This window comes from Diaporthe batatas (assembly GCF_019321695.1).
Source record: "Diaporthe batatas strain CRI 302-4 chromosome Unknown Contig00001, whole genome shotgun sequence".
NCBI lineage: Eukaryota > Fungi > Ascomycota > Sordariomycetes > Diaporthales > Diaporthaceae > Diaporthe > Diaporthe batatas.
Window position 1 is genome coordinate 2,283,168 of NW_025408548.1, and position 24,272 is coordinate 2,307,439.

Below are 24,272 nucleotides of genomic sequence, written 5' to 3' on the forward strand. Positions count from 1 at the left end.
TATGAGACGGGCGGATCGCCATCGCGCCACTGGGGCCCTGCTTTCTTCGGTCTTTGGATGTCACCAACGCGACGGCGTTAAGAACTCTGACAAATTGAGCATCCGTTGTTCACTCTCTACCGGACTCTGTATATACCTAATTCATCGTTTACACCTAAGGGGACAGACAGCCAATTGAAGGTTAAGTCCACTCACTCACCTGATCTTGCCCCCGCAATTCAAGCAGCATCAACGACTGCTTCAACCAGAGCCCTTCCAACCGCCTGCCCCCTGGCTGGGCCACAGTCACTACTGGGAGATGGCCAGCGAACGAGCTGCCGGAAACGACACCGCCAGCAGCGGTCTCGGACGGCCCGATGATTCAAAAAGCATTGACGAGCTTGAGAAGGGCTCGATCGAAAAGGCTTCGGTCGACAGCGAGGAGGCGATTGTCGAGACGGAAACCGCAGATTCCGCAAACGGCGACGGGGCGCGGTTCGAATCCATCAGGCCAGCAACAGGCACGTCGGCCGACGCCAGAGCCACGGGGCGGTCCGCGGCGAGGACCCGCTCGTCAGGCAACTCAATAAGGTCGTCCATGAGCCGGGTGCGGTCGCACAACGGCTATGGCTGCGACGGCGACGACTATGACGAGCCGGGCTCGTCGGGGGAGGACTCGGGCGGCGACACGGAGAAGGGTGGCCGGGCCGCCGGGGAGGCGCGGGACAGGGACCCGTTCGAGGTCGGCTTCGAGGGCGGCAACGCGGACCCGTGGAACCCTCGCAGCATGGGCCTGGCGCGCAAGTGGGCGATCGTGGGGCTCACGTCGCTGGGCAGCTTCTGCGTGACGTGCGCGAGCTCCGTCTACACGTCGACGTACGCGCAGATGGACGCCGAGTTCGGGTGCTCGCGCCTCGTCGCCACGCTGGGCCTCAGCATGTTCGTCCTGGGCATCGCCCTGGGGCCCATGTGGAGCCCGCTGTCCGAGTTCTACGGCCGCCGGCCCATCTACCTCGCCGCCTTCGCCGTCTTCACCGTCTGGATCATCCCGACTGCCGTGGCGCGCAACATCGGCACCGTCATCGTCAGCCGCTTCTTCCAGGGCCTGTCGGGCAGCGCGTTCCTGAGCGTGTCCGGTGGCACGGTCGGCGATCTGTTCACTCCTAACAAGATGCATTACCCGATGATCATGTTCACCGCGGCACCATTCTTGGGGCCCTCCTTCGGTCCTATGATTGGGGGGTTCATAAACTCCAATGTAAACTGGCGGTGGACTCACTACATGCTTATCATTTGGGCGTTCCTGATGTGCCTGGCTCTCGTGGTGACCGTGCCGGAAACATATCGTGAGTTCCATCCAGCTTATTCAGGGCAGCCACTGAGACTGACAATCACGTTTTAGACCCAGTCGTGCTGCGCAACAAGGCCAGGAAAATCCGCAAGGACACCGGCGACGAGCGCTGGAAGGCCCCGATCGAGAAGACGAACAAGTCGCTCTTCCGCACCGTGGGCGTGTCCCTGCTGCGGCCCTTCCAGATCCTGATATTCGAGCCCATGGCGCTGATCCTGAACCTGTACTCGGCCATCCTGCTGGGCATCCTCTACCTGTTCTTCGGCGCCTTCCCCCTGGTGTTCCAGGGCACCTACGGCTTCAACCTGTGGCAGACCGGGCTGACTTTCCTGGGGATGCTCGTCGGCATGTTCTTTGCCGCCCTGATGGGGCCGCTCTGGGTCAAGATCCGCGCCCGGCTGATCGAGAAGAACGCCGAGCTCACGGGCGTCGAGGGCAAGGCGGAGCCCGAGTATCGCCTCCCGTCTGCGATTCTGGGGAGTTTCCTGGTCACAATTGGCCTGTTCTGGTTCGGGTGGTCTTCTTACCCGTGGGTACACTGGATCATGCCCATAATCGGCTCAGGCATCTTTGGCGCAGGGGTGAGTCGTTCAGTTTCCCCATTTCCCTTTGTATGATCACCTCCTACTTGGGCATGCTATTCGTCTCCTCGTGTAACCGAGACTGGGCACGACCTCGATCATCGTGGTCAGCGTCGTCAGGCCTCGGTGCCTCAGCCATCTGTGGCTCAAGAGCCCGTGCGACTGTGGCACACCAGGGGTTCAGAGACAGACAAGATAGACGGGGCCCCAGCGTAACACTATCAGCCATGATTGTTCGTCAGGGGCGGCTTGCCACGCCGTTCCCTCGCATGGTGTCTTTCTTTCCGCCTGGTCTATGATCTCGCATTCTGCATAACCGGGACGCTGCGACTAACCGATTGGAAACCTGTCTCACAGACGCTGCTTGTTTTCTCCGGGACATTCAGCTACTTGGTACGTAGTATCCTTCCATGCCCTGAATCCTGTTCTACACCCTGCCGATCATCCCCCGTCTCGCCCACCGGGCGAGGAGGAGATGACACCCCCCCCAGATTAGCATGCTACCCAAAACCACGTTTGACGTTGCGTCCTCCTCTGTGGACCCCCAAGAACAAATGTTGTGCGAGGGCAGCCCCGGGGAACAATTGGACGACGTACGAGGATGGCTTCAAGTTTCGCGGGGGGTCGCTAACGTCACACGCGGTGGGATTTCAGGTCGACGCCTATCCTCTCTACGCGGCTTCGAGTTTGGCCGCAAACGCACTGGCCCGGTGCTCTTTCGCAGCTGGTAAGTTTGAGCCGTCGCACACGGGGGGCTGGGATGGGCGCGCGGCCGGCCAGCCAGCCAGCCATCTCAGCCAGCCGTCCCCGTCCCCGTCCCGTCCCAGCTCACACAATACACACCCCTCCTCTCCCGCTCAGCTGGGAAGCCCCTCGATGAACACTCCCCCAAACGAGCCGCTGATACGACGTGGGCGCGCGGGCGGGAGACGTGTTCGTCTCCCTATCGATGTCGTCGATACGACCTACCTACCCGCGAGCAGCAGGAGCATCAGTGGTTCGTCCCTATTTTTGTTCCTGACACAGTTCTGACTAACACGTACTCTTCTTCTCTTTTTAGCCTTCCCCCTCTTCGGGCTTCAGATGTACGAGAAGCTTGGTAATCAGGTCAGTAGCAGTCTCACCACCAGACGAATTATGTGCTAGCACTCCTCTTGGGGAGACACGGTGAATCAGTGCTTGCTAATACGAGATTTTGGTCATAGTGGGCGACGTCGTTGTTGGCGTTCTTGACCGTGGCCATGCTGCCCTTCCCGTACGTATATGCTCTTCCTGCCCTATTTGTGGTTCACCGCCCTTCCACTCCCAGCCGTGTCCCCCTGTCTGGGCACGCTTCTAGAAACTATTTGATATTACTTTGGGCTCTGATGCATGGTATTGACATGGATGCAGGTATCTGTTCTACAAGTTTGGGAAGCGGATTCGCGCGCACAGCAGAATGGCGACAACCGACTGAAAAGTGACGTGTATGAGATGGTTTCATGTTGAGATGAGTGTTGGATGCTAGATACCCCATTGCTTTCAAACCATAAAAGACGATACTTGATAGCCGGCTTATACCCAGAATATATGGCCAGTATGGCCGGGGTTGGTCCCGCTTGGTCACGCTTCAACGCCGCCACTTGCGGGCCTCGCAGGCTATGAATCGGCCCGGCGGACAAGAGTTGACGGCGACCCCAAGTCAAAGAAGCAAACCGAGACAGGCTTGCCGCTCCCGCGTGCCCATGAAACCAGTTCCAGGCCTTAGCGTGGAGGAGATGACCACAGTGTACCCAAGAACAGCCGCCGGGCTCCCAAGGACCAGGCGTGGTGTGCCTTCGCCAAAAGTCCCCTCCAGCACTTACTGGGCCGGCCGACGCTTCATGCAGGCTTTACATGCGGTGTACCCCAAGGACAGAGCACGAGTGTCTCTGGTCCAAGAGAGGTGTTGCCGTGGAACTGTCCTGGCGTCAGCTTACAGCAGAGCTGGCGGACCTGGGTGCCGTTCTTATCCGAGACCCTTATCCAGCTGATTGCGCAGGTGGCAAATGGACTCGAACTTGGCTATGGAATGCGCGGGTCCAGATATAGGTTGTTCTGCGACGAGATCGAAAATGCAACACGCACAATCTCGGTTCGGAGATCCCCAGCTGCTGCACGTAAGAGATCGATCACGTCCTGGCTGTGGGCCGCGGACGGGCTAAACGTCGCTCCCTCGCCAGGGCAGGAGGAGAGAACGCCCCTGGAGCAGATCAGCGGCGGGGCCACCCAATGAGATGAGCCGGGGAGCGATTCCTTATCCTGACCGACCTTACGTGAGGTCTTGTAAGACAGTCTGGCTCGGTGGTGGCCTCTCAGGGAGTGGATAAGGGTTGGGCCAGACCAGGCCAGAGGGCAGAAGGGGTGGCATGAGATAGACGAGAGGAACGACATGAAATCCACACAGCCAGATGGCATCTGCAAGCCCGCAGCCATGAGTGAGTGGTGTTTGGTGGCGCACATGCGGGCGTCCGTGATCTATTGAGCTGTTGTAAGAGGCTTTATGCACCACCCCAGATGACCCAAGATGAGGCGCTCGCAGGGGAGCGCAGCGTGATGGGAGCAGGATGCTGGGCGAGGGTTTGTTCAGTGGTACGGCCACGCACAAGACTGACGATCTGTGTCTCAAGCGGCCGGGGTCTTGGAGGGAGATGGGGGAAACAAGAAACGAGGGACGAGGCTGCCTGAGCCTGAGCATGAGCCTGAGAAATTCAAGGAAATTGCTGGGATCGCGACACGGGAGTATTCTGGTCAGAGCGAGGTCGCAGATACGACTCCCATGACGGATACGCTCTGGCGTGGTGAACAGGAGCAGCTGGAGCTCGCCTACTCCTGCCTCTTGCTGGCCAGGAGAGAGGGCAGAGCTGGGCAGGGCTGGGTGCTCGGTGCTCGAGCGTCATGGTTGAAGAAATGAGGTGTGTGAGGATGTGTATGTAAGTGCGTGGGTGCATGGGTGCGTGGGTTGTGTGGTGGGTACTCCGTGCTCCGTACATGGGCCCACATTGTGATATGCCCAAGGTTTCACCGTGTCTTGATGACGGCGCAGGAAGCCAGCTGCTAGCCAGCCAGCCAGCCAACCAGCCAGCCAACAGCAAGATCCGGGACTTCGGGCAGGTCGCCGACGGTTTGTAGAACCCCAGAAAACACACACTCAAGACAGAGGGCCACATGGGCAGCAGCAAGGATGGCTACCTGGCAAGCCTGGTACTTGCTGGTGGTGCCGTGGAGTTGGGCGGTGGTGGCGGTGATGGCGGTGATGGCGGTGGTGATGCTGGGGATTGGAGATGGAGGCTGATGAGCAGCAACATGGAGTAAGATGCAGCCTGCTATTGGGCTGGCCCGAGGCACTGTGCAGGACTGTGCTGGTGTGGTGCTGCGCTGCGCGGTGCAGTACGATGTGCAGGTCAGGATGGGCTGGATGGGCTGGATGGGTGAGTCGAGCTCTGATGCTCCCCCGTCCTGCTCGTGTGGACGCCATACGCTCGGCACCGGCAGCTGGGGTGTGATCCGGACTGACTGCCAATATCGATGGCCTGCTGCAACTTGCCACTCACTGCCGTCAGCCAGGCACGCATGGCTACTGACTGGACGTTTGTTGTGGAAAGTCGTAGTCAGAGCTGATGCTTGCTTGGGTCGCAGGTTGCAGGGAGCAGAGGATATTGTACAGTACGGTCGGTCCTGCTAGTCCACAGCATTACTACAATATGTCTTAGTCCCAAGTCGAGCTGGCCGGTGAGCTGGGAAGGCACTTCCCTGTCCATGTCTGTGTCCTGTGTGTCCCTTTTAGTCTATAGCACCGGTACTCCCCACTCAAGTACACGAGAAAAGATACCACAGTACATATGTACACGCCTAGGTACAACCCCGACCCGATCCAGGCTGGGCCAAGCCCTGCACCCCCTCCAGGCTTTTTTTCCCACCCCGCAATTACCAGTTTTGATGCAATGCCCACTCCAACGTTTTCCTCCACTCCCCCTAGCGCCCATGGGTAAGCAAGCAAAAGAAGAGCAAGACAGGACCAGGAAAACGCAGCTCTAGAGAGGCGAGGCACATGCACAAGCACGAGACGATTGCCAATCTACTTGCCTAGCGCAGCAACCGGGACTCCCGACCAGAGGTACTGCCGAGGTGTCTTCCGGCAATCCGCACGACTGACTACACTTCGATCACCGCGACCGTGACCGCGACTCTGCCATTCCCGACAGCCAGCCAGCACTCGGTAGCCCGAACCCGGCCGACCGAACAAGCAACAACACCAACACCCACCCACCCACGAACAAGCGCCTGCGCCCGCGCTCGCGCCTGCGCCTCCCCCTCCCCCACCAAGCTGGGCCCGTCTGCGAGCAACGCCATGTGCTGAAGGAGGACCGAGGACAGGACGCGTGCCTCTCCTCTTCGAATTTGCAACCATCACAGCCAGCCAGCCAGCCAGCCAGCCAGCCAGCCAGCCAGCCAGCCAGCAACAGCGTCGTCTGTACACTCACTCGCCTCCCTCCTCCTCCTCCTCCTCCTCCTCCTCCTCCTGCTGCTGCCGCTCTGCCCCACCCCACATTCTTCCACCCTTCGTCCCCTCCCCTCCACCCAGGTCGCCGATCAACCTAGCGCTGCCATATGCAACATTCAATATAAGTCGACGGATAGCTGCAGCAGACAACCCCTCCTACCGCCACCCTCTTGCGAGCACGACACACTTCATACAACCTCGTCTCGTCCCAGACAGCCAGGATCCTGTGCCCTACCCGCCAACCCTGTGCCTGTGTCTGTGCTCGTGCCTGTACTCCGTACTCGTGTGCCTGTGCCTGTCCTGTTCTGTCCTGGTCCTGTCCTGCCCCGGTCCCTTGTGTATTGTGGACCCACAAGGCCTGCCTGTTTTGCAATTGCAATTGCCATCGCGACGCTGGCACCGACTGCGAACGGTGTGAACTGCGACCGCCAACTGCAACTGCAACTGCATCTGCGACTGCGACTGCGACTGCGACACTTCCCGCGTCCGCCGAATCCAACGACCGCCAGACAGACCTGCCCACCCCTGTCCCGCCTGCCCTGGCTTTTGCCCTCTCCAGTGCGCGAACACGGTGCCGGTCGCACAAGGAACGCCTCTTTTTACACTGGCCTGACTGGCTGCAAGTCCATTGGAGAGCTGGCCCTTGTCGTCGTAGCCGTCCGCGGAGAATACGAGCGACGACTGCGCTGCCATTGTGGTCTCTCGCGCCTCGACTTGCCCGGACTTCAGCTTCCCTCCTGCGGCAAGTCCTTCTGGAAGCTTGCGAAGCGATCGACGCCAATACTGCGGACGAGCACAAGAGGCCCTCCCGCCCCCAATACGGCCACAGTCCTAGACATCCCGGCACGGCATCTGCCTCTCTTCTTTCGCTAGACCAGGGCTGAAGCGGACCTTCGGCCCCTTGGCTTGCCACACGTTGCTTCCTTGCGTCCACGTACCTTGCGTGCTGCGTAGCGGCAGCGCAGCGCATTGCATCGCAGCTCGTCGGTGCGTTCCAGAGAAGAAACGGAAAAGCAGCTGGGCGTCTGAGCAGGCCGGGGTCCCTGTGACAGTACTTACTTCGGCCGCAGCTGATCCTGGTGCCGTGCAACCACCCAAGGAATTCCTGCAGGAGTTGAGCACATCTTGCCGTCCAGACCACTTGCTACAACCGGATCAGGTAGCGCGAGTGGTTCCGCAGAGAGGTCGCCGGCCTTGCAGCGCCGTGCCGTCATTACGAGCGTCTAGCTCTGGGCACCCTCCCCATTAACACGCCCGCACATATATATGTAGCTGGTACACGATGCCGGAAGAAGTCGATTCCAACGGAGGCGAGGTCTCAGATGCCATGTCTGAGAATGAGCATGAGTACGACGACAACGACGCCTCCTACAAAGACGACGACAAGATGACTGAGAACACCATAAAGCAAGAGGTCGGCCCTGACGGCGAGGTCAAGAAGAAGTACGACCCCAAGGACCCTCTGCGACCGAGGAGGAAGAAGGCGAGGAGGGCTTGCTTTGCTTGCCAGAGAGCTCACCTTACTTGCGGTATGCCCATGAGCCCGAAACGTCACCAAACGAGCATCAACTTCCGCGACTGGCTTCCCAGAGGCTGTCCTGCCCTTCCCCCCGGCAGTGCCCCTCACCAGAGCCTCGCGACCAAGTGTATGTGGATGAGACTGACTTCCTTTGCGTGCAGGTGATGAGCGGCCTTGTCAGAGGTGTATAAAACGTGGACTAGCGGACCATTGCCAGGATGGAGTCCGCAAGAAGGCCAAGTACCTTCATGATGCACCGCCAGAAGCCCTGAGGCCGGTTCTGGGCCCAAATTACAATCCCAACGCACCCCAGAATCGGCCCAACGGGCATCGCCACCCGTCCAGCACCGGGTCTGAGGCGTCTTCCAACGTCAGCAGCTTCTTTTCGCCAACAACCGCCACCAGCTCATACCCTCTCTTCTCACCAGGGTCCGCGCTGGGGTCAATATCGGAAGGCATGACCTTCAACAGTCAACAGTCCCCCGTGTCGCCCACCTTTCAGCCACCGAACCCCCCGCAGATGAGCGGCCTCACCGTCCCTCAGGTCTCAGGGGATATATCTGACATGACCTCGGCCTTCTTCGACCCAAGCAATCCTGCACTGTACAACTTCAACCTCGAGGGCCTGAACTTTGGGAGCCAGTATGGTGCCATGGAATTCAGCATGCTCAACCACATGGCCTCCGGTGCTGCTGACACGCCGCCACGGGAGCCATCCTTCTCCCAGGCTGGCGCTGGTGAGGCCAACTTTACGGCTGGTGCTTTCGGCAATGGTATGCAACATTTTGATGGCGGTATGATCGGCGATATCCTCTCCATCGACCAGTCCGGAAACCCCCTATATACCCAAGGCAACCTCCAGCACGGTCTCCCTCACGCTTACGCCATTGCTGCAGGCCCAACAAGTTTACAAAGCCCCAGCACCGATCATGACAGCCCCCAACCTAGCCACGGCATCGGATACGAAAGCTCGCCAACAGCGACCTATCACAATGGACCAGGGCCGCAGGTGCTCGGTCCTCAGAATCGTCCAAAGGCAAAGCCCGGAATGCCCAAGGTCTTCCCGCAGCCCCTGCTTGGCAAGCGACAACGGGACCCGTCGACCATCTACGACACGGTCAAAGAGCCATTCCAATACGTGCATAACTTCCACCGGCTGATGGGCTTCTTGCAGAAGAGGTTCCGGACCAGCAACGATAAGCTGGTCCGCATCGCCGTGGCACTGGCGAGCTTCCGACCGTCCTTTATCTCGGTCACCCGCACGCTAAACCGAGCTGACATGGTGTTCATGGAGAAGTGTTTCCAGCGGACACTGTTCGAATACGAAGACTTCATGCACCATGGCTCCAGCCCCACCATTGTCTGCCGTCGGACTGGCGAGATTGCTGCGGTGAACAAGGAGTTCACTGCGCTGACGGGCTGGCCCAAGGAGGTGCTCCTAGGGAATGAAGTCAACATGAACATCAACACAGGCGGCAGCGGCGGGGCGTCGGGGGCGACCACCGATACCCTCACAACCCCGAAGCTGGGCAGTCTGAACGACCAGGCAGACAAGAGCAAGACCTCAGGGAACGAACGGCACCCGCTCTTCATAGCAGAGCTCATGGACGACGACAGTGTTGTCCAATACTTTGAGGACTTTGCACATCTCGCCTTCGGTGACAGCCGGAGCAGCGTGATGAGAAAGTGCAGACTGCTCAAGTACCGCACGCAGCAGAGCATCGACCAAACGGCGAGCCATCCCAGCATCAACGAGTCGCCTCCAAAAGACCCAAGGACGATGTTCCTCAGCAACAGGGTCGCCAAGATTGACGGAGAGCACGGGATTTCGAGAATTGCCAAGGACGGCAAGCTGGAGTGCACTTATTGCTGGGTCATACGAAGGGATACATTTGATATGCCCATGATGATTGTTATCAATGTGAGTGCCCCTTTCTGTCCCAGTCTATCTGACAGGCCAAGCAGACAAGACAGGCTAACACACACGGCTGCAGTTCCTACCATGTTACTATCCTGACCAGCATCCGCACGGCCTGGCGGTATAGGTTGCCACGCATTTCACGATTGTTGGCAGGAAACGGCGCTGCAAGGAATTCGGATCTGGGTCAGAATGCGCTATACGACAGTCTGGGGTGGAGTTATGGGTGGTTTTTCGTTTCGCGCCCATCACCGCACTAGAGAGTGACCAGGGGCAGGGCAAGAGCCGATCACGGTCACAGTCCCACAGCAAAAGGAAGAGGCTCTCTGGCCTTCTCGGCACAGAACAAGAACTACTACTATACCCCGTTTGCTTTTTCTGTTTATTGGGCGGCATCCTCGGAAGCGATGATTCATTAGAGAGGCTAGTTCATATCGACGCGGGCGATCGACGTGGTCGCGGTCCATTCCACGAAGCTGAATCAAGCCGTCAAAAAGTCCCTGAAATCTACTGCCTGTGCTGCCGTGTCTGTTGTCGTGTGCAACCCCAGAGTATCCTGGGCCCTCCGGGATAGCGTGGGGAAGTAGAGGGGCGAGAGCTGCTGTGGTTAAGATTATGGCTGGGGTCAGTACTGTGTGACGACGGGACACGCGCTGAGTGAGCGGTTAAGCTTAAAAGATGGCTGGCTGATGGGCGGGCAACCACGCAAGAGCGGCCGTCAATTTTGTTAGATGCGACAGATTCAGCAAGCCCCCCCCCCCCTGTGACCAACGAGAACAAAGGTCTCGGGTCAAAGTGTTGAGGATGGGGGCCATAGTCCAAACACATACGTGTGTGTGTGTGTGTGTGTGTGTGTGTGTGTGTGTGTATGTTTGTACCTAGGCATGTATGTGTGCCTGAAAGCAGCAAGTATCTTTTCTTCCTATACTATTGGCATGATATGCGCAGAAAGAATGTGTAATGCTGTGTGTATATGCAGCACTATGTGCCTAATATCCGGTGCTGCGCCTACCTACCCTACCTACCCAGGTACCTTCCTCTTACAACAAACAGGCTACGAGCACTTATCTTATCAGGTATTACTCACCCCGCCAAAAGCTGCCTTCCAGCGCCTTCTGCTGCGGGCGAGTCGGACAGTCAGACTGCCCAGGCGGGCAGATAAATATACGAGCAACGACCGAGCTATTCCTGTCACCTCTTGCAGCCGCAGGGCAATTATACGACACGCACACGCAGTCTCTCGATGTCCCAGCGCTCTGTCTGAATCAACGCTACCCCCTGGCCCGTTCTGCAACGTTCTTGATCATATCACATATCACATTCTGCCACGATCTGGTGCGACCTGAAATCTGTGTCCAGCAAGTTGGGGCCCCTCCCCTGCCTGTGCGTGCGCGTGCTGTTCCCGCCTGCGTGTCTCCTGGAACTGCCCGTCACCGTCTTGTTTCTGCCGTCGTGCGTCGTGCGTCCTGCAACAACAAGGGCGCTCCTCTCTACCCTGATCGGGCAATCCACGCGACCTTTGAGTGGATAGAGCCAGGAAAAAGCAACTCGCTCCAGCCATGGGAAACACGAGGCCTCTGGTGGTGGGACCGGCGGCCGGGCCGGAATCTCCATTCCCTCTGCAGATGGAGGGAAAGGTCATCAAGGGCTTCGGCCGGGGCTCCAAGGAGGTGAGTTGCCCTGCGTCTTGACACATCTCGCTTTGACTCTATTTTTTGCTTTCCTCGTATTCCCGCCTGCTTGGGCGCAACGGGTGTCTCGCCCGTGCTGCTTCGCTGCGTGCGTATCGATCGTTCTACTGCCATTCTACATACACTACGCGATGTATGAGTGCGCTGTCCCTGCAGGGGGGGACGTATGGGGAGCCCAGGAGGAGCGGCACCAGCCATGCACAGCTTGCAGCAAGTGCGGCAGCGGCAGCGGCAGCGGCAGCAGCAGCAGCAGCGGCAGGCGGCAGGCGGCCGAAGGTAATCAATCCCAAGATCGCGGCGTTCGCCAGGTGCCGATCGAGGGAGGGCATGGGGGGGCGGGAGGGTTGGACAATCTGGTCGACCCGGGACCGAAGAGGAGGGTGGAAGGGCCATGAGATCCTGACGGGCAGGACCATTGCCATTGCCATTGCATGAGAGGCAAGGTAGCCCAGGGCCTATCGAGGCATCCCAGGGGGGGTCTGGGTCTTGGGGGGGACACACGGCCGGTCAGGAGTGCAGCAGGGCTTCCAAGGCAGTGGCCCACCACACACGTACTACGCCCACATACATGGCTCGTACGTACATGCGTGCAGTCAAGTCCTGCAGAGTCTTGCACCTCATGCAACTACTCAACGCACCGCCGCACGCCGCACAACACACCCTCGCTTCTGCTGTCCTCCCGGCTCCTCCCTCCTCCCTCCTCCCTCCTCCTGGCCCCCTGCCCACCCCCCCACCCCTCCTCCCACACCCCAGGGCTCCTCCTCCTCCTCCTCCTCCTCCCTTCCCCGCTAGCCTGCCGTCCGCTGTGTGGTCTACATCCATCTCATGTATACACTTCGTCCCACCAGGTTCCCATGATCTAACCCCAACGCAGCTGGGCATACCGACGGCCAACCTCCCGGTCGACGCCACCGTGACCCCCTGGATATCCGATGCCAGATCCGGAGTCTACTTCGGCTGGGCTGCTCTCCAGCTGGGGAAGGACCATCCAAACTACAGGCCCTCGGATTCCTCCTCGTCGTCCGCGGGCGAGGGCAAGGACAAGGGCGACTACTCCATCTTCCCAATGGTCATGTCGATCGGGTACAACCCCTTCTACAACAACACAGTGCGCAGCGCCGAGGTGCACGTGCTGGACAAGTTCGCCGCCGATTTCTACGGTGTCGACATGCGTCTGCTGATCACGGGTTACATCCGCGACGAGAAGAACTACGAGGGCCTCGAGGCCCTGATCGAGGACATCAACACCGACTGTGAGGTCGCCAGGAGGAGTCTCGAGCGGGACGCGTGGAAGCCCGTTGGTCAGCAGGCCGGGACGCTGGACGCCTCGTGGCTCACTCGATAGACGGGCTGTTCCTTTTTGTTGTAGAGAGATGACACATTTATTCGGGCTTAGATTTGGTAGACACGGGCGGATAGATCTAGGATGGGGAATGTCTGATGAAAATCCATGACCATGACTGACTGTGACTGCCCATACACTGCTCCCTCCCTTCTTTCCCTCATTCCTCCACTCGCTCTTCTCACCTCGGAACCCAACCCCCATCCACAGCCCACACCTTATTAGAGATATACCCATTTTCAACCATCAGACAAACAACACCCGCAATCTCATCCGGCCGCCCCAGACGCCCAACAGGGATCTTGGCCTTGAGCTCCTCGTCCCTCGCCCCACCGCCGGGCAGCATCGTCGTCCCCTCGATGAGCGCCGGCGCGACGGCGTTGACCGTGACCCCCGAGGACGCCAGCCGCGGCGACAGGAAGTGCAGCATGCCGTGCAGGGCGCTCTTGGACGAGGCGTAGTGCGCGCCCACCACGCCGCCCGTCAGCCCCGCGACGGACGAGTTGTAGATGACGCGCCCGAACCCGGCCTCAGCCATCCCGGGGGCCACGAGCCTCGTCAGCTGGTAGGTCGAGAGGGTGTTTACGCGCCAGGTCTGCTCGAAGACCTCGGGCGGGACGGCCTCTAGGGTGCCTGTTGGGCCCGAGTCTGGGAGGTTGTGTTAGTCAGTTTGTTTGTTGATATATGTGTGTAGATATATATACACGCATATCATATATGTGAGGTAGAGACAGGGAAGGGAAAAAAAAGACAGATGACTTTGGACTGGGCTCGAGGTGGTTCGCATATGGATGATGCGTGGGTGAATACACGTACGGCCCCCCGTTGTCCCCGCATTGGCGAACAGGACGTTGATCGGAGCCCCGGCGGCGGCGACGGCCTCGCGGTGGAGCCGGTCCACCGCGTCGGACGAGCCCAGGTCCGCCTGCAGCCAGGCGACCTTGATGCCCGGGCTGGCCCGCCTGATCTCGTCCGTGATGCGCTGCGCCTTGGAGGCGTTGCTGTTGTAGTGCAGCACCAGCGTCTTGACCGTGTACCGCGGGCTCGGCTGCGCCAGGCGCAGGGCTGTGGCCTCGCCGATGCCCCCGCTTGCGCCTGTGATGAGGATGTGCAGGGCGTCCATGTTTGTTTGGTTTGATGTTGTTTTGTGAGAGGTGATCACGGCGGAGGGGGTGTTGGTGGATTGCTGCGTTGCATCATGTCGTGATGTGCACCCCACATACTTCCCATCGGTCTTTAGGAGGTTATCACCGTCTGTGACCGTGATGCCTGTCCAACGAACCCCGTTGGCGTACACCAAGAAGTACACCTGCATCACAAGCCTCTTGGATAAGAACCAAACCAGCTTGGTCAATCCATGCTAAAGTTGATTACCTTGTGACGTCGACGCCGTTGACCTTGCGGTCCTCCTATATTAATGGCGGGAAAAAACGGCCGAAAAAAGTATGAGATGTTCGTAACGTTCGACTTCGTGGCTGAATCAGCCCTCCCCTTATACCACCCTCCGCGTAAACCCATATTACTCCGATATTGAGGTGGCGTCCTCCGGGCGACCGCCCCCCGGCCCCCTCATAAACTCAAAGTAATCTAAAAGGCTTGAGCCCAGCCCAACTCATACCGACATCTTCATCGCAATAGTCTTGTGCGGGTCATACCCCTTGACCTCAAAGTCCTCGACCTTCCAGCCGTCGATGCTGCCGCCCTTCTCCCTCTTGATCTCCAGCTCGGGGAAGTCGCGCGGCTCCCTCTCCAGCTGCACCCTCAGCGCGTCGACGTGGTCGGCGTAGACGTGCGCGTCGCCCATGACGTGCGTGAGGCTGCCGGGGACGAGGTCGCACACGTGCGCGATCATGTGCGTCAGCAGCGAGTAGCTGGCGATGTTGAAGGGGACGCCCAGGCCCATGTCGCAGGACCGCTGGTACAGCTGGCAGTGGAGGTGGCCCTTGGGCTTTGCGGCCCCTGCCTGCTGCTGCTGCTCCTCGCCACTGCCGCCCTGCACCGCCGCCGCCGCGGACTTGTTCGGCCTGGGGTAGGAGACGTAAAACTGCGCAAACATGTGGCACGGCGGCAGTGCCATCTTTTTCAGGTCGGCCGGGTTCCACGCGCTCATGATGATGCGCCGGTCGTAGGGGTTGTTCCTGAGCTTGTGGATCACCTCGGCCAGCTGGTCGACGCCCTGGCCCGTGTAGTCGGCCCTGGCGTCGACGTACTCGGCGCCAAAGTGCCGCCACTGGAACCCGTACACGGGGCCCAGGTCGCCGGCCTCGCGGTGGCCCAGCCCCACGCTGTCGAGGTACTCGCGCGAGCCGTTGCCGTCCCAGATCTTGACGCCCTGCTCCGACAGGGACAGCGACGACGTCTCGCCCGCGATAAACCACAGCAGCTCCGCGAGGACGGCCTTCTGGAAGACGCGCTTGGTGGTGAGGAGCGGGTAGATGGGCCTGCCGTCCCTGTTGAGGCTGAATTTTAACGGCCGCGGGGCAAAGATTGAGTATGTGCCTGTGCCGGTCCTGTGGGTACTGGTTTTAGCAGGTGGGCATGGATATTATATGAGTTGCGGGATCTCATACCTGTCTGGGCGGTGCTCTCCATCGTCCAGAATTTCGCGAACGAGGTCTAGATATTGGTATTCCTCATGTCTCCCCGCTGAAGTGCCGTTTTGTTTAACGGCCGCTTCAGCAACAGAGTTAGCAACCGGCTCAGAAGATGCCGTCATTTTTCAATGATTTTGAATGAAGATCCAAAGAATTGAGGCTTCGACTCTGCAAAAGTGGGAAGCTACAGCAAAATTGTGTCTGCGTCGACGGGAGGTGAGAAGCATGAAAGTGCCCATTAATTGGGAGACGCGTCTTTGGGTGGCCGACGCGTCAGTCAAGGGTTAGGGTCAACAGGTTACCCGCGCCATCAGCAGCATGTTATCAAAACCAAGAGGACTGGACAAGAATACCCAAGAAGGCTGGATTTTCTTCACTTGGCGTTTCTCAACTTACCAGGCCCTAAGCCAATCTTGGTCTTAATAGCCATTCAGGCAAGCGCAATAACGACTCGGTTCTTCAGTGTACAAAATTGAGATGTACTTGTACAATCACACTCCAAATATTCTCCATCGGAGTCGCGGCCCGCTCTCTGTTTTAATACCGACAGGGCCAGCGTGGTGCGGACATTCAGCTGAGCAATATATGCTGTAAGAGATGCATCATACTGATCGCCACATGGGGAAGACATGAGGGGGCTCGTAACACTGTTGCATTGACGGCGTGCATACTTTTTGACAGTGCTACCGTTGCAGATTCGCAAAAGATTAACTGAATAGTCCCGTTTCGCGGGCCGGTCCAACATGACATATCAGAATGCCCAAGAGCCAAGTCACGCCGGCTCACCAGTCCCCGGTGCCTGGCATTCTGCAGTGTCAAAGATGCATGAAATCAGGGGAGAAGAATTCATACTGTGTGCTCTCATGCGGTACGACCCCTCCTCTGCCTCGAGAATGCCAGCTCCTCAGGCCGCTCTGGATCGTGGCCGGTGGCACCATGGCTCATAGTGATATCTTACCAACGTCTTTGAAATCATGAATTCGCCTCTTCCCCTCCTGACACCGACTTACTCCTTCCACTCATCTCTGCCAAGTTTCAGGATTTCAGCTTGTTCGACGCACCAGAACTTGGACGGGGCCTTGCCCTCGCCAGCCGCACGCGCAGCTGCTACTGCAGCTCTGCCGATGAACTTCTGATCTTGGCCTGTAGGACGAGTTAGCACGGCGATAGTCCGGTGGCGAGGGGTGAGGGGTGAGGACAATGAGGGAAGATACTAACCAAGTGCGTCCTGGAGCCCCTGGCTGACTTTGTGCAGGCTCCCCATGAGGTCCTCGAACATCTTGTTCTTGGGTTTCTCGCGCTCGCCGAGGATGGCGCCGGGCCGCAGGATGATGGCCTGGTCAAAGTCGAGGGCCTTGATGGCGTCCTCGACGCCGACCTTCATCTTGGAGTAGGGCACGTAGCCGCTGAGGAGGCCCCGGGTGCCGGCGCTGGAGATGTAGACGTAGGTCTTGACGCCGGCGGCCTTTGCGGCCTTGGCGTTCTCGATGCAGAGGTCGTGGTCGATCTTCCACTGGTTCTGGATGCCGCCGGCCGCAGCCCGCGTGGTGCCGACGGCGTTGAAGACCACGGAGGGCTTGGGGTTCAGGGAGGAGATCAGGCCGCCCCATTTTGACGAGTCGGTCTCGACTACTGCCTCGAGCTTGGCCGACTGTGCGGGTGGCGCGCGCCTCGAGATGGTCTTGACGGATGTGAAGGCCTCGGATGTGAGGAGAGTGTCCAAGATCTTGGAGCCGACGGCGCCGGTGCAACCGAATACTGCTGCTGTAGTCATTGTGCCGGGTGTGAATGATGTTTGGGTATCGAGAATAAATTTGAAATCAACACGGTAAATGTTGTGGCGGATGATTCGAGAGTCAGTTGTCTTTTCTTGTAGCGGTTGATCAAGATAAGAAGAGCACAGGCATGTGCCTATGACGACTTCAGCACCGCGGCGAGGTGCGTCTTAAGGTACGCAATAGGCAGGGCCAAGTCTGAAATTCCAGCTGATCCGGCGGAGCTGATCCGGCCATCCCGGCCCCGAGGTCATTGACAGCCCGCCCACAGCATCTTGTACAACTTGTACGAGGTACCTGCCTACCTCCTATGTTTTAGGTAGGTAGGCATATGATGTTTGCCCTACAAGCAAATGGAAATTTGAAGACCACGATATGCCAGTGCTGACCCAATTATTACTGTCGTTACCACTGAACCCGATCCCTGCACTTCTGGTTTAAGGTTCTGACCTCGGCTCCGATCCTACCTAGATACTCCAGGCACAAAAGCCACCCACTGCACTTCCGTCATCGCCTGCTTGCCTGCCAGGCACCGGGGTTTACGTGAGCTGCGACAGCTTTCAGTGGGAGACTGCACATCCCACCTTTCTTCATCATAATCCTCTGGAATCATTCCTGGACACTCCTGACCCAAAAGACATGCTGCGATAGACCCCAGAAACTCTCCCTCTCCCTATCTATCTATCTGTATCATTTGCCACAATATCAGCGACCATGGCGACGCAGTATGAAGGTGAGCAGAGACAGTGAATGAATGCATTTGCATTGCGCGCCGAGTTCGACAGGGACACTGACCAAAGACCCTCAAAGTCGAGCACGGCATCAAGGAGGCGACCCCTCCCAGGCGCCGCAGACAGATCGACATGTCCTCGTTCAGCTCGCAGCTGCACCAGCTAAGCGACGACCCCTCCGCGCCCGACGCGCAACGGCACAACCCCCACGCGGTCCCGACGCCCGTCGAGATGGCCGGGCTGTTCCGCCTGGTGCAGGACCAGCTGAGCACGCTGGCCCAGGACGCCCCCGACGCGACGAACCGGGACTTCCTGCAGTCGCTGTTCGACGGCCTGGAGAGCGACATCATCAACCCGCCGCGCGAGGTGGCCGGCGTGTCGCAGGAGTTCCTGGACGCGCTGGAGCGGGTGCCCAAGAAGTCGCTCAAGCCCGACGACGCGTGCCCCATCTGCGCCGAGAAGTTCCTCGACGACAAGTACCCCCTCATCGTCGAGCTGCAGTGCCACCACAGCCACAGGTTCGACTTGGAGTGCGTCGGGCCCTGGCTGCAGCTCAAGGGGACATGCCCCATGTGCAGGACCGACCTGACCAAGTACGACCCGCGCAGGAAGGACACGTCGGACAGGATCAGGAAGATGTGGGAGAAGGAAGGCAAGCCGGCCGAGGACGACGATGAAGAGGACGACGACCCGCACGGCTTGTATAACTAGAAGGCGTGGCGCTTTGCGCATGGACGGTCACATATATGCATAGAAGAGCGTGGCGCTGAGGGTTAAAGGTAATGCATTTAAAGACTCTTATGATGGGAAACCCCCATATCTCCATGCAACCCAATCGAAATCCCAGCGGCTGGCAGGGGGTTTAACGACACATCATTACGCCGCTACTGAAAAAGCCCAAATCCACGTGACGCTTCCACGCCTCCATGCAACCTCGGCGCGAAAGGACCACGCGACACATTCGCCCCACGCACAGGGGACGAATCTACACCTTGCCCTTCTTCTCGGGGCTGTGCCCGTGGCTCGACTTCTTGGTCTCGTGCCTCGCCGTGCCGTGCATCTCAGGTCCTCCCTTGTCCCCGAGGGGCTTCGACTTGTCGTGGTTCGCGCCGCTCGTCTCGAGCGGGTTCCCGCCGCCCTCGCCCTCGGCCTTGGCCTTGGCGCCCTCGGGGCTCGTGGTCGAGGGGTCGAACGCGGCGCTGGACTCGGCCGCGTCGTGGTCGGTGCCGCTCTTGCTGCCCTCGGTGGACTTGGGCTTGAGCGACTCGCGGTCCTGGTCGTCCTTGTAGGGGAGTTGCGGGCGGGGCGAGCTGTGGAGGCCCCTTGTCACGGCGGCCGGCGAGAGGAGGCGCTGTTGGGGGCTGATGGTCTGTGGCCGGGCTTGGGCTGGCGCTCGCAGGATGCTGCGCATTGAGCGGAGTGATGATGCCATGTCTGTGGTCTCGGGGTGCTATGGCTTGGTAGATGCAGGTTAATTGACCTCGAGGTGATGTGGCCAAATCGAACCAGTTGTGTATCAGAGGTGGATGTTCTTTTCCGAGTGTGAAGGAATGATGCTTGAGAAATTGGAATCCGCAGAGCGATCATCACTGAATGGTGAAGGAGGTCTTACGTCATGGTGACCAGAGGTTCCTACGCAGTGACGATGACCGTCACTCGCCTTGTACTTGCATGCCTAGGCACCTTAGGCAGGTAGCTCTGAATGCAGGCAATGTAGATCCGAGCTCAGACTTATACGCATTCTCTTTTTGGTACGCCTAGTCGTTCACTCGGATTGGAAATGATGAAAGTCTACTACAGTAGATCGTGTCCTGGCCGCGAAGACGGAACTAGCTACCCTGAGCCGAGGCCATAGAGATTTGTGACCAAAGTAAATATTGTGCAGTATTCCTGCAATTAATGACTCTTTTTGAGAGAATTGCCGTGGATTTATTCGAGTTGTATTCCGTGGAATGAGAGGTATTCTGCGCCTGTTTGGGAGCATAGTCCATCTGGGGAAACTCAATTCTGAGCGAGCGGCGCGGCCCGCAGCTGTCAAAATAAAATGCCTGACCCAGACACTTGGTTGCACTTAGACGAAGCAGAACCAAAGTCTGGAGCTCAAGCCTTGACGCCCCGCCTCAGTCGTTGAGAACAAAATGGGAGGCCCAAAGCAGCCCCTGCCAAAGAACTGGCCCGAGGGCTTCCCATATCTCACCTCGCCCGCCTACTCCCCGTCCCTCTCCAAGGCCCAGCTGCAGTCCTGCCGCACCAAGCCACCCGCCGCCACCAACGACGAGGTGCTCCGCGAGATCCCGCGCGACCTCAAGCTGGGCCCCTGCCCCCTTGTCAAGATCACCCCCATAACCGACCCCCGCCACCCCGCCTGCGGCCAGTGCGGCCTCTTCGCCGCCCGCGCCCTGCCGCCGGGGGGCCTGATCCTGCCGTACCTGGGCGAGTACCACCCGGCCGACTCGGCCGCGCACGCATCGTCCGACTATGACCTGTGGCTGGACCGGGACGCGGCGGTCGCTGTCGACGCGGCCAGGATGGGCAACGAGGCCCGGTTTGTGAATGACTACCGCGGCGTGCCTGGAGCTGTGAAGCCTAATGCTGAGTTCTGTGAGGTCTGGGACCTCCGGAGGGGCGAGAAGGGGATGGCCGTGTTTGTCTTGCCCGTGGGCAAGAAGGCTAGGGGGAAGGGTGGTGGTATTTCCAAGGGAGAGGAAATCCTCATTAGTTATGGGAAGGGTTTCTGGGGCGAGCGGCGCGGCGAGGCCCAGGAGGAAGAGGCTGGGGGTGAGTTTGAGGTTGAGACTCAGGTTGATGGGCCACAATGAACTGTTCTCGACAATTGCTTGACGGACCGCATATACTTGCGCACATATCTCCGACGCTACGACACACCTTTCGACACTTCTGGAGGCGCAGTCTTAGCAACCTCGCTCTGCACACGATCCTGGCACGGGAAAGGTCCCTGGCTTTCTTCACAAGCTCTGGCCAATGGACATGTTGAGCCTTGCTCATTACATTTCCGGGTGAGTCTTTTGCATTATCTCAAAATAAGGGCGCTCATTCCCAATCGATTGATATATGTACATTGTTTCTGCTCATCTAAGTGGCCATCACTATGGCTAACATCTTGGCTACATCAGGCGAGCCGAGACCGGTCACCGCATCCCAACCAGCGACTGCTGGCCAACTCGCGTTTGGTACGATCTATTGACTCTGTCAGCGACATTATATTCATTTCTTGATTTGTTTCAAGTGTGAAGTGTCGAGAAAGAGGGAAAATAAGAAGGGACTGCCGTACCTTGGACCCGAGTTCCGGTGGGAACGGTTGGCCAAAACCGCTTTTGCCATTGCAACCTACGGATGCGCCAGTGGTAATATCATTCATTGCAGACAAGCCAGCGCCGTACAACCACGGGTTAATGAATCCCATGGGTGGTTTGTTCTGCGCGATCAACGCCGCGTTGACCTGTCCTACCATGCCCGCCCAAATCGGCGCGGCCGCACTGTTGGTCACCACTTATCAGCTGTCTCCTCTTCTCGAGTATGCCCGCGCTCCAGAAATGGAGCAGATGCCACATACCTTGTACCAGCAAACCCGACCAGGACGGCCCCCTGGTCAGCAAAGGTTGCGTTGAAGCTCTGCGCGCTGACGTCGGGGAACCCGCGGCCGGAGGGGTTGAAGAGGCCCTGGAACTGGTTCCCGATGGTGCCGTTCAGGTACGCCGGGACGGCCTGGTCCTGGTACGCGGGCCTGGCGAAGCGCTCCGAGAAGCCCCCGGACGAGAAGGACAGGGCTCGCTCGGGGTTGGTCCCGCGCGTGCCGCCGACGGCGGTCACGAAGGGGCAGGTGCCGGGGAAGACGGCGTCGAACTTGGTGCTGTTCTTGCCGTCGTTGGACACGCACGCGTTGCCCGGCCCGCTGTCGCCGCTCGCGGCGAACATGGTGACGCCCCTGGCGCCCAGCGCGCCGAACTGGTTGCAGATCTGCTGCACGTACCCGTCGGGCAGGGACTGCTCGTTCTCGCCGAACGAGGTCGTGATGGTGTGGGGCAGCTGGTCGTCGGGCAGGGCGAGCATGGCGTCCAGCCAGATGAGCCATGGCTCCGTCGAGTCCCCCGGCACGTTGCCCAGCTCCGGCTGGATGGGCCCGTCGCCCGTCACGGCCGTCACGATGTTGGGCACGGGGCTGGACAGCGTGGCTGTGTATTGGACGTCGAACTGGAGCTCCTGGTTGCTGTCCTGGTTCTGGTTCTGGTCGGTGGTCGCGTTGTTAATGCTCAGGAACGAGAAGTTGGTCGGCGGTGAGGTCGGGTCGACATTTTTCACAAAGAGCGCGAAGTCGGCGAACTTGGGGACCTGGTTCTGGGAGGCGTACACGCCCAGACCTCGTGCCTTGCTGACCGTCAGGTTCGACGGCATATTGTACAGAGCACGCACGCAGGCGGGTGTGATTGTGGTGTTACATGATGGGTCGACCTGAGCGGCAGCTTCCAATTGGGCCACGCGCTGTTTCGTGCCGGCAAAGCCTCTCGTCTTGAGCCTGCGAAGTTCATCAGGAGGCAGAGTGTCGGTCGCATCCTCAGAGGCTTGGGGTGTCATGGGCTGGTGCATCATCGGGTGCGAACAGAAGCGAGTGGTAGGGGTGATGAGCGAGATATCGGATCGCATCTCTTGCGGAAGAGAGTATCTCAGCGTCCTCAGCACCTCTTTGCCACTACCCATATGTTTGTACCAGGCAAAGTCGGAGTCCAGCATGCGATTGGCCTTCTCTACAGTGGCTGTCACCCGAATCCAGTGCTTGTCGTCCCTGATATCAGAAGGATCGATATCGTTGCCCACGAGCCAAGCCTTCACCTTCGCAGCCGTCTCGCTATCGGGGCTCAGCATAGCCTGAGCCTCAGCCCTGGTGAGATGCTTGCGGTAGCTCTCATGGCCAGGCGTGGACACGGCGTAGAGCTTGTCCTCGACATGTCTGCTCCGGTCAAGGGCGATCGACAGCTGGAACCGTTGTCCTGGGTCGGCTGGACGGGAGATCGCCCACGGCGATGGTGCGGATCTGAGATGCTCGACTTGGACCAGGGTATAGTCCAGTGCCAGACTGGGTGTTACGAAGAAAACGAGTGCTACGCCGAACAGTGCAGACAGCATGGTGAAGGAGTGTGAAGACATTGAGATTAATTCTGGCGCTGGACTGCTTCGCCAGGCGGGCAGAGCATTTTAGAAATCCATCGGTGAAGTATGAGGGCTCTCATGTCTTTGTATCGTAGTCCTCACACAGGAGATGAAGCGTCCGCGAGTAATAAGCTCCGGGGCGCAGTTGCATTGTACAATGCCTAAGGGGCAGGACTCCAGAAACGTCCGGTTTGGGGAGACTACTTGTGTGGTGAGGAGACACCAGGGCGGGTTCGCAGTACCATCCGATCCAGTGGATCAGTTGAAACGTCTCGAGCCCTAGGGAGTCGCAAAACAAAGGCAAATCAGCGCAGTATATACGGGTGGTATCCCGGCGGCAGAAAGCTTATATCCATGTCTAAACCATCCGACGTACTGTACTAGCCTTGGGGGAGGCGCGTGGACTAGGAGACAGAGAGCAAGTAAGTACCAAGTATCTAATGCTGCAGCAATCCCGGCATGATCCGTACAGCGTGTGGCTTATCAGCCGCTTTCATGCCATCATGATCTTTTCTAGGGTATCTGGTGACGGGAGCATATTAACTTCACTACTAGTTGAGATTTGCAGGCGGGTTCTTCCAGGAAAATTGATGATGCGGTTGCACAGTCCCGATAAGGTTCGTGGTGTCTGGAACGACTGTCCTGGCAGCAACTGAGATGCTTTCGAGAGATGAAACCCGCGAGAGGTAGTTCTGGAGATGCATCCCCGGCAAAACTGCGGATGGTTCTTGGCCTAGACTAGCATTATGACCCTGAATTCGAACACGATTTCTATTCAAATAAAATAGCATCCAAAAATGTGGAATGCAGACATTACGTATCTCCGCAAGCACTGATTAGCGGCGGATCACAGGAAGGGATGCGATTCCACGACTGGCGACACTGCACTAGACAGGGGAACTGCTGTAGTTACTGGCAGGTTCCAGGGGAGGGAGGAGTGCAAAAAGATGTCGAGTGAATAGTGCAACGCTCCGCATTTCTCAATCGTAGAGAAAGTTACGAAAGAGTCCATTCCTGAGTTGTTCTGTGCACGGGGCAACACACTCACTCACTGCAGCAGCTGAAGGCCCCAGTCCACCGCTTATGTAAGACGGCAGCCCAAC

General features: G+C 58.6%; 10 protein-coding genes across 10 annotated transcripts; 5 read left to right on the forward strand and 5 right to left on the reverse strand.

Moving 5' to 3' along the window:
* Positions 1 to 298: 298 nt before the first annotated feature.
* On the forward strand, positions 299 to 3,367 carry KVR01_000874 (uncharacterized protein; the record flags this gene model as incomplete). Its single annotated transcript, XM_044784825.1, has 7 exons — positions 299 to 1,325; positions 1,382 to 1,911; positions 2,269 to 2,304; positions 2,566 to 2,638; positions 2,972 to 3,018; positions 3,117 to 3,166; positions 3,304 to 3,367. 7 exons carry the CDS (start codon positions 299 to 301, stop codon positions 3,365 to 3,367), a joined length of 1,827 nt encoding a protein of 608 aa, XP_044650823.1.
* Positions 3,368 to 5,852: 2,485 nt separating this feature from the next.
* On the forward strand, positions 5,853 to 10,597 carry KVR01_000645 (uncharacterized protein). The gene is made up of 3 exons (XM_044785838.1): positions 5,853 to 7,962; positions 8,114 to 9,873; positions 9,947 to 10,597. The coding sequence occupies exons 1-3, from the start codon at positions 7,716 to 7,718 to the stop codon at positions 9,995 to 9,997; spliced, it is 2,058 nt and encodes a 685-aa protein (XP_044650594.1). The 5' UTR covers positions 5,853 to 7,715; the 3' UTR covers positions 9,998 to 10,597.
* On the reverse strand, positions 6,665 to 7,647 carry KVR01_000605 (uncharacterized protein; the record flags this gene model as incomplete). The annotated part of the gene is made up of 4 exons (XM_044794610.1): positions 6,665 to 6,738; positions 7,039 to 7,238; positions 7,281 to 7,450; positions 7,525 to 7,647. The coding sequence occupies 4 exons, from the start codon at positions 7,645 to 7,647 to the stop codon at positions 6,665 to 6,667; spliced, it is 567 nt and encodes a 188-aa protein (XP_044650554.1).
* Positions 10,598 to 11,014: 417 nt separating the features above from the next.
* On the forward strand, positions 11,015 to 13,021 carry KVR01_000715 (riboflavin kinase). The gene is made up of 2 exons (XM_044784270.1): positions 11,015 to 11,540; positions 12,436 to 13,021. Exons 1-2 carry the CDS (start codon positions 11,430 to 11,432, stop codon positions 12,904 to 12,906), a joined length of 582 nt encoding a protein of 193 aa, XP_044650664.1. The 5' UTR covers positions 11,015 to 11,429; the 3' UTR covers positions 12,907 to 13,021.
* A 63-nt stretch (positions 13,022 to 13,084) lies between these two features.
* Positions 13,085 to 14,026, reverse strand: KVR01_000234 (uncharacterized protein; the record flags this gene model as incomplete). Its single annotated transcript, XM_044782885.1, has 2 exons — positions 13,085 to 13,551; positions 13,720 to 14,026. 2 exons carry the CDS (start codon positions 14,024 to 14,026, stop codon positions 13,085 to 13,087), a joined length of 774 nt encoding a protein of 257 aa, XP_044650183.1.
* Positions 14,027 to 14,515: 489 nt separating this feature from the next.
* KVR01_000840 (thymidylate synthase) lies at positions 14,516 to 15,619 on the reverse strand (the record flags this gene model as incomplete). The annotated part of the gene is made up of 2 exons (XM_044791626.1): positions 14,516 to 15,413; positions 15,474 to 15,619. The coding sequence occupies 2 exons, from the start codon at positions 15,617 to 15,619 to the stop codon at positions 14,516 to 14,518; spliced, it is 1,044 nt and encodes a 347-aa protein (XP_044650789.1).
* Positions 15,620 to 17,584: 1,965 nt separating this feature from the next.
* KVR01_000611 (uncharacterized protein) lies at positions 17,585 to 19,896 on the forward strand. Its single transcript, XM_044789758.1, has 2 exons — positions 17,585 to 18,005; positions 18,083 to 19,896. The coding sequence occupies exons 1-2, from the start codon at positions 17,987 to 17,989 to the stop codon at positions 18,712 to 18,714; spliced, it is 651 nt and encodes a 216-aa protein (XP_044650560.1). The 5' UTR covers positions 17,585 to 17,986; the 3' UTR covers positions 18,715 to 19,896.
* Positions 18,989 to 19,435, reverse strand: KVR01_001001 (uncharacterized protein; the record flags this gene model as incomplete). The annotated part of the gene is made up of 1 exon (XM_044792447.1): positions 18,989 to 19,435. One exon carries the CDS (start codon positions 19,433 to 19,435, stop codon positions 18,989 to 18,991), a length of 447 nt encoding a protein of 148 aa, XP_044650950.1.
* Positions 19,897 to 20,141: 245 nt separating the features above from the next.
* On the forward strand, positions 20,142 to 20,822 carry KVR01_000241 (uncharacterized protein; the record flags this gene model as incomplete). The annotated part of the gene is made up of 1 exon (XM_044794528.1): positions 20,142 to 20,822. One exon carries the CDS (start codon positions 20,142 to 20,144, stop codon positions 20,820 to 20,822), a length of 681 nt encoding a protein of 226 aa, XP_044650190.1.
* Positions 20,823 to 21,517: 695 nt separating this feature from the next.
* Positions 21,518 to 23,145, reverse strand: KVR01_000068 (uncharacterized protein; the record flags this gene model as incomplete). Its single annotated transcript, XM_044788907.1, has 2 exons — positions 21,518 to 21,521; positions 21,578 to 23,145. 2 exons carry the CDS (start codon positions 23,143 to 23,145, stop codon positions 21,518 to 21,520), a joined length of 1,572 nt encoding a protein of 523 aa, XP_044650017.1.
* Between the last annotated feature and the right edge of the window lie 1,127 nt (positions 23,146 to 24,272).

Bases quoted from the DNA above. Each gene is read 5' to 3' on its own strand.
- KVR01_000645 (XM_044785838.1), top strand. From the start codon at position 7,716: ATGCCGGAAGAAGTCGATTCCAACGGAGGCGAGGTCTCAGATGCCATG. The intron at 7,963-8,113 runs GTATGCCCATGA...CTTTGCGTGCAG, and splicing joins GAGAGCTCACCTTACTTGCG to GTGATGAGCGGCCTTGTCAG. The intron at 9,874-9,946 runs GTGAGTGCCCCT...ACACGGCTGCAG, and splicing joins CCATGATGATTGTTATCAAT to TTCCTACCATGTTACTATCC.
- KVR01_000715 (XM_044784270.1), top strand. From the start codon at position 11,430: ATGGGAAACACGAGGCCTCTGGTGGTGGGACCGGCGGCCGGGCCGGAA. The intron at 11,541-12,435 runs GTGAGTTGCCCT...ACCCCAACGCAG, and splicing joins TCGGCCGGGGCTCCAAGGAG to CTGGGCATACCGACGGCCAA.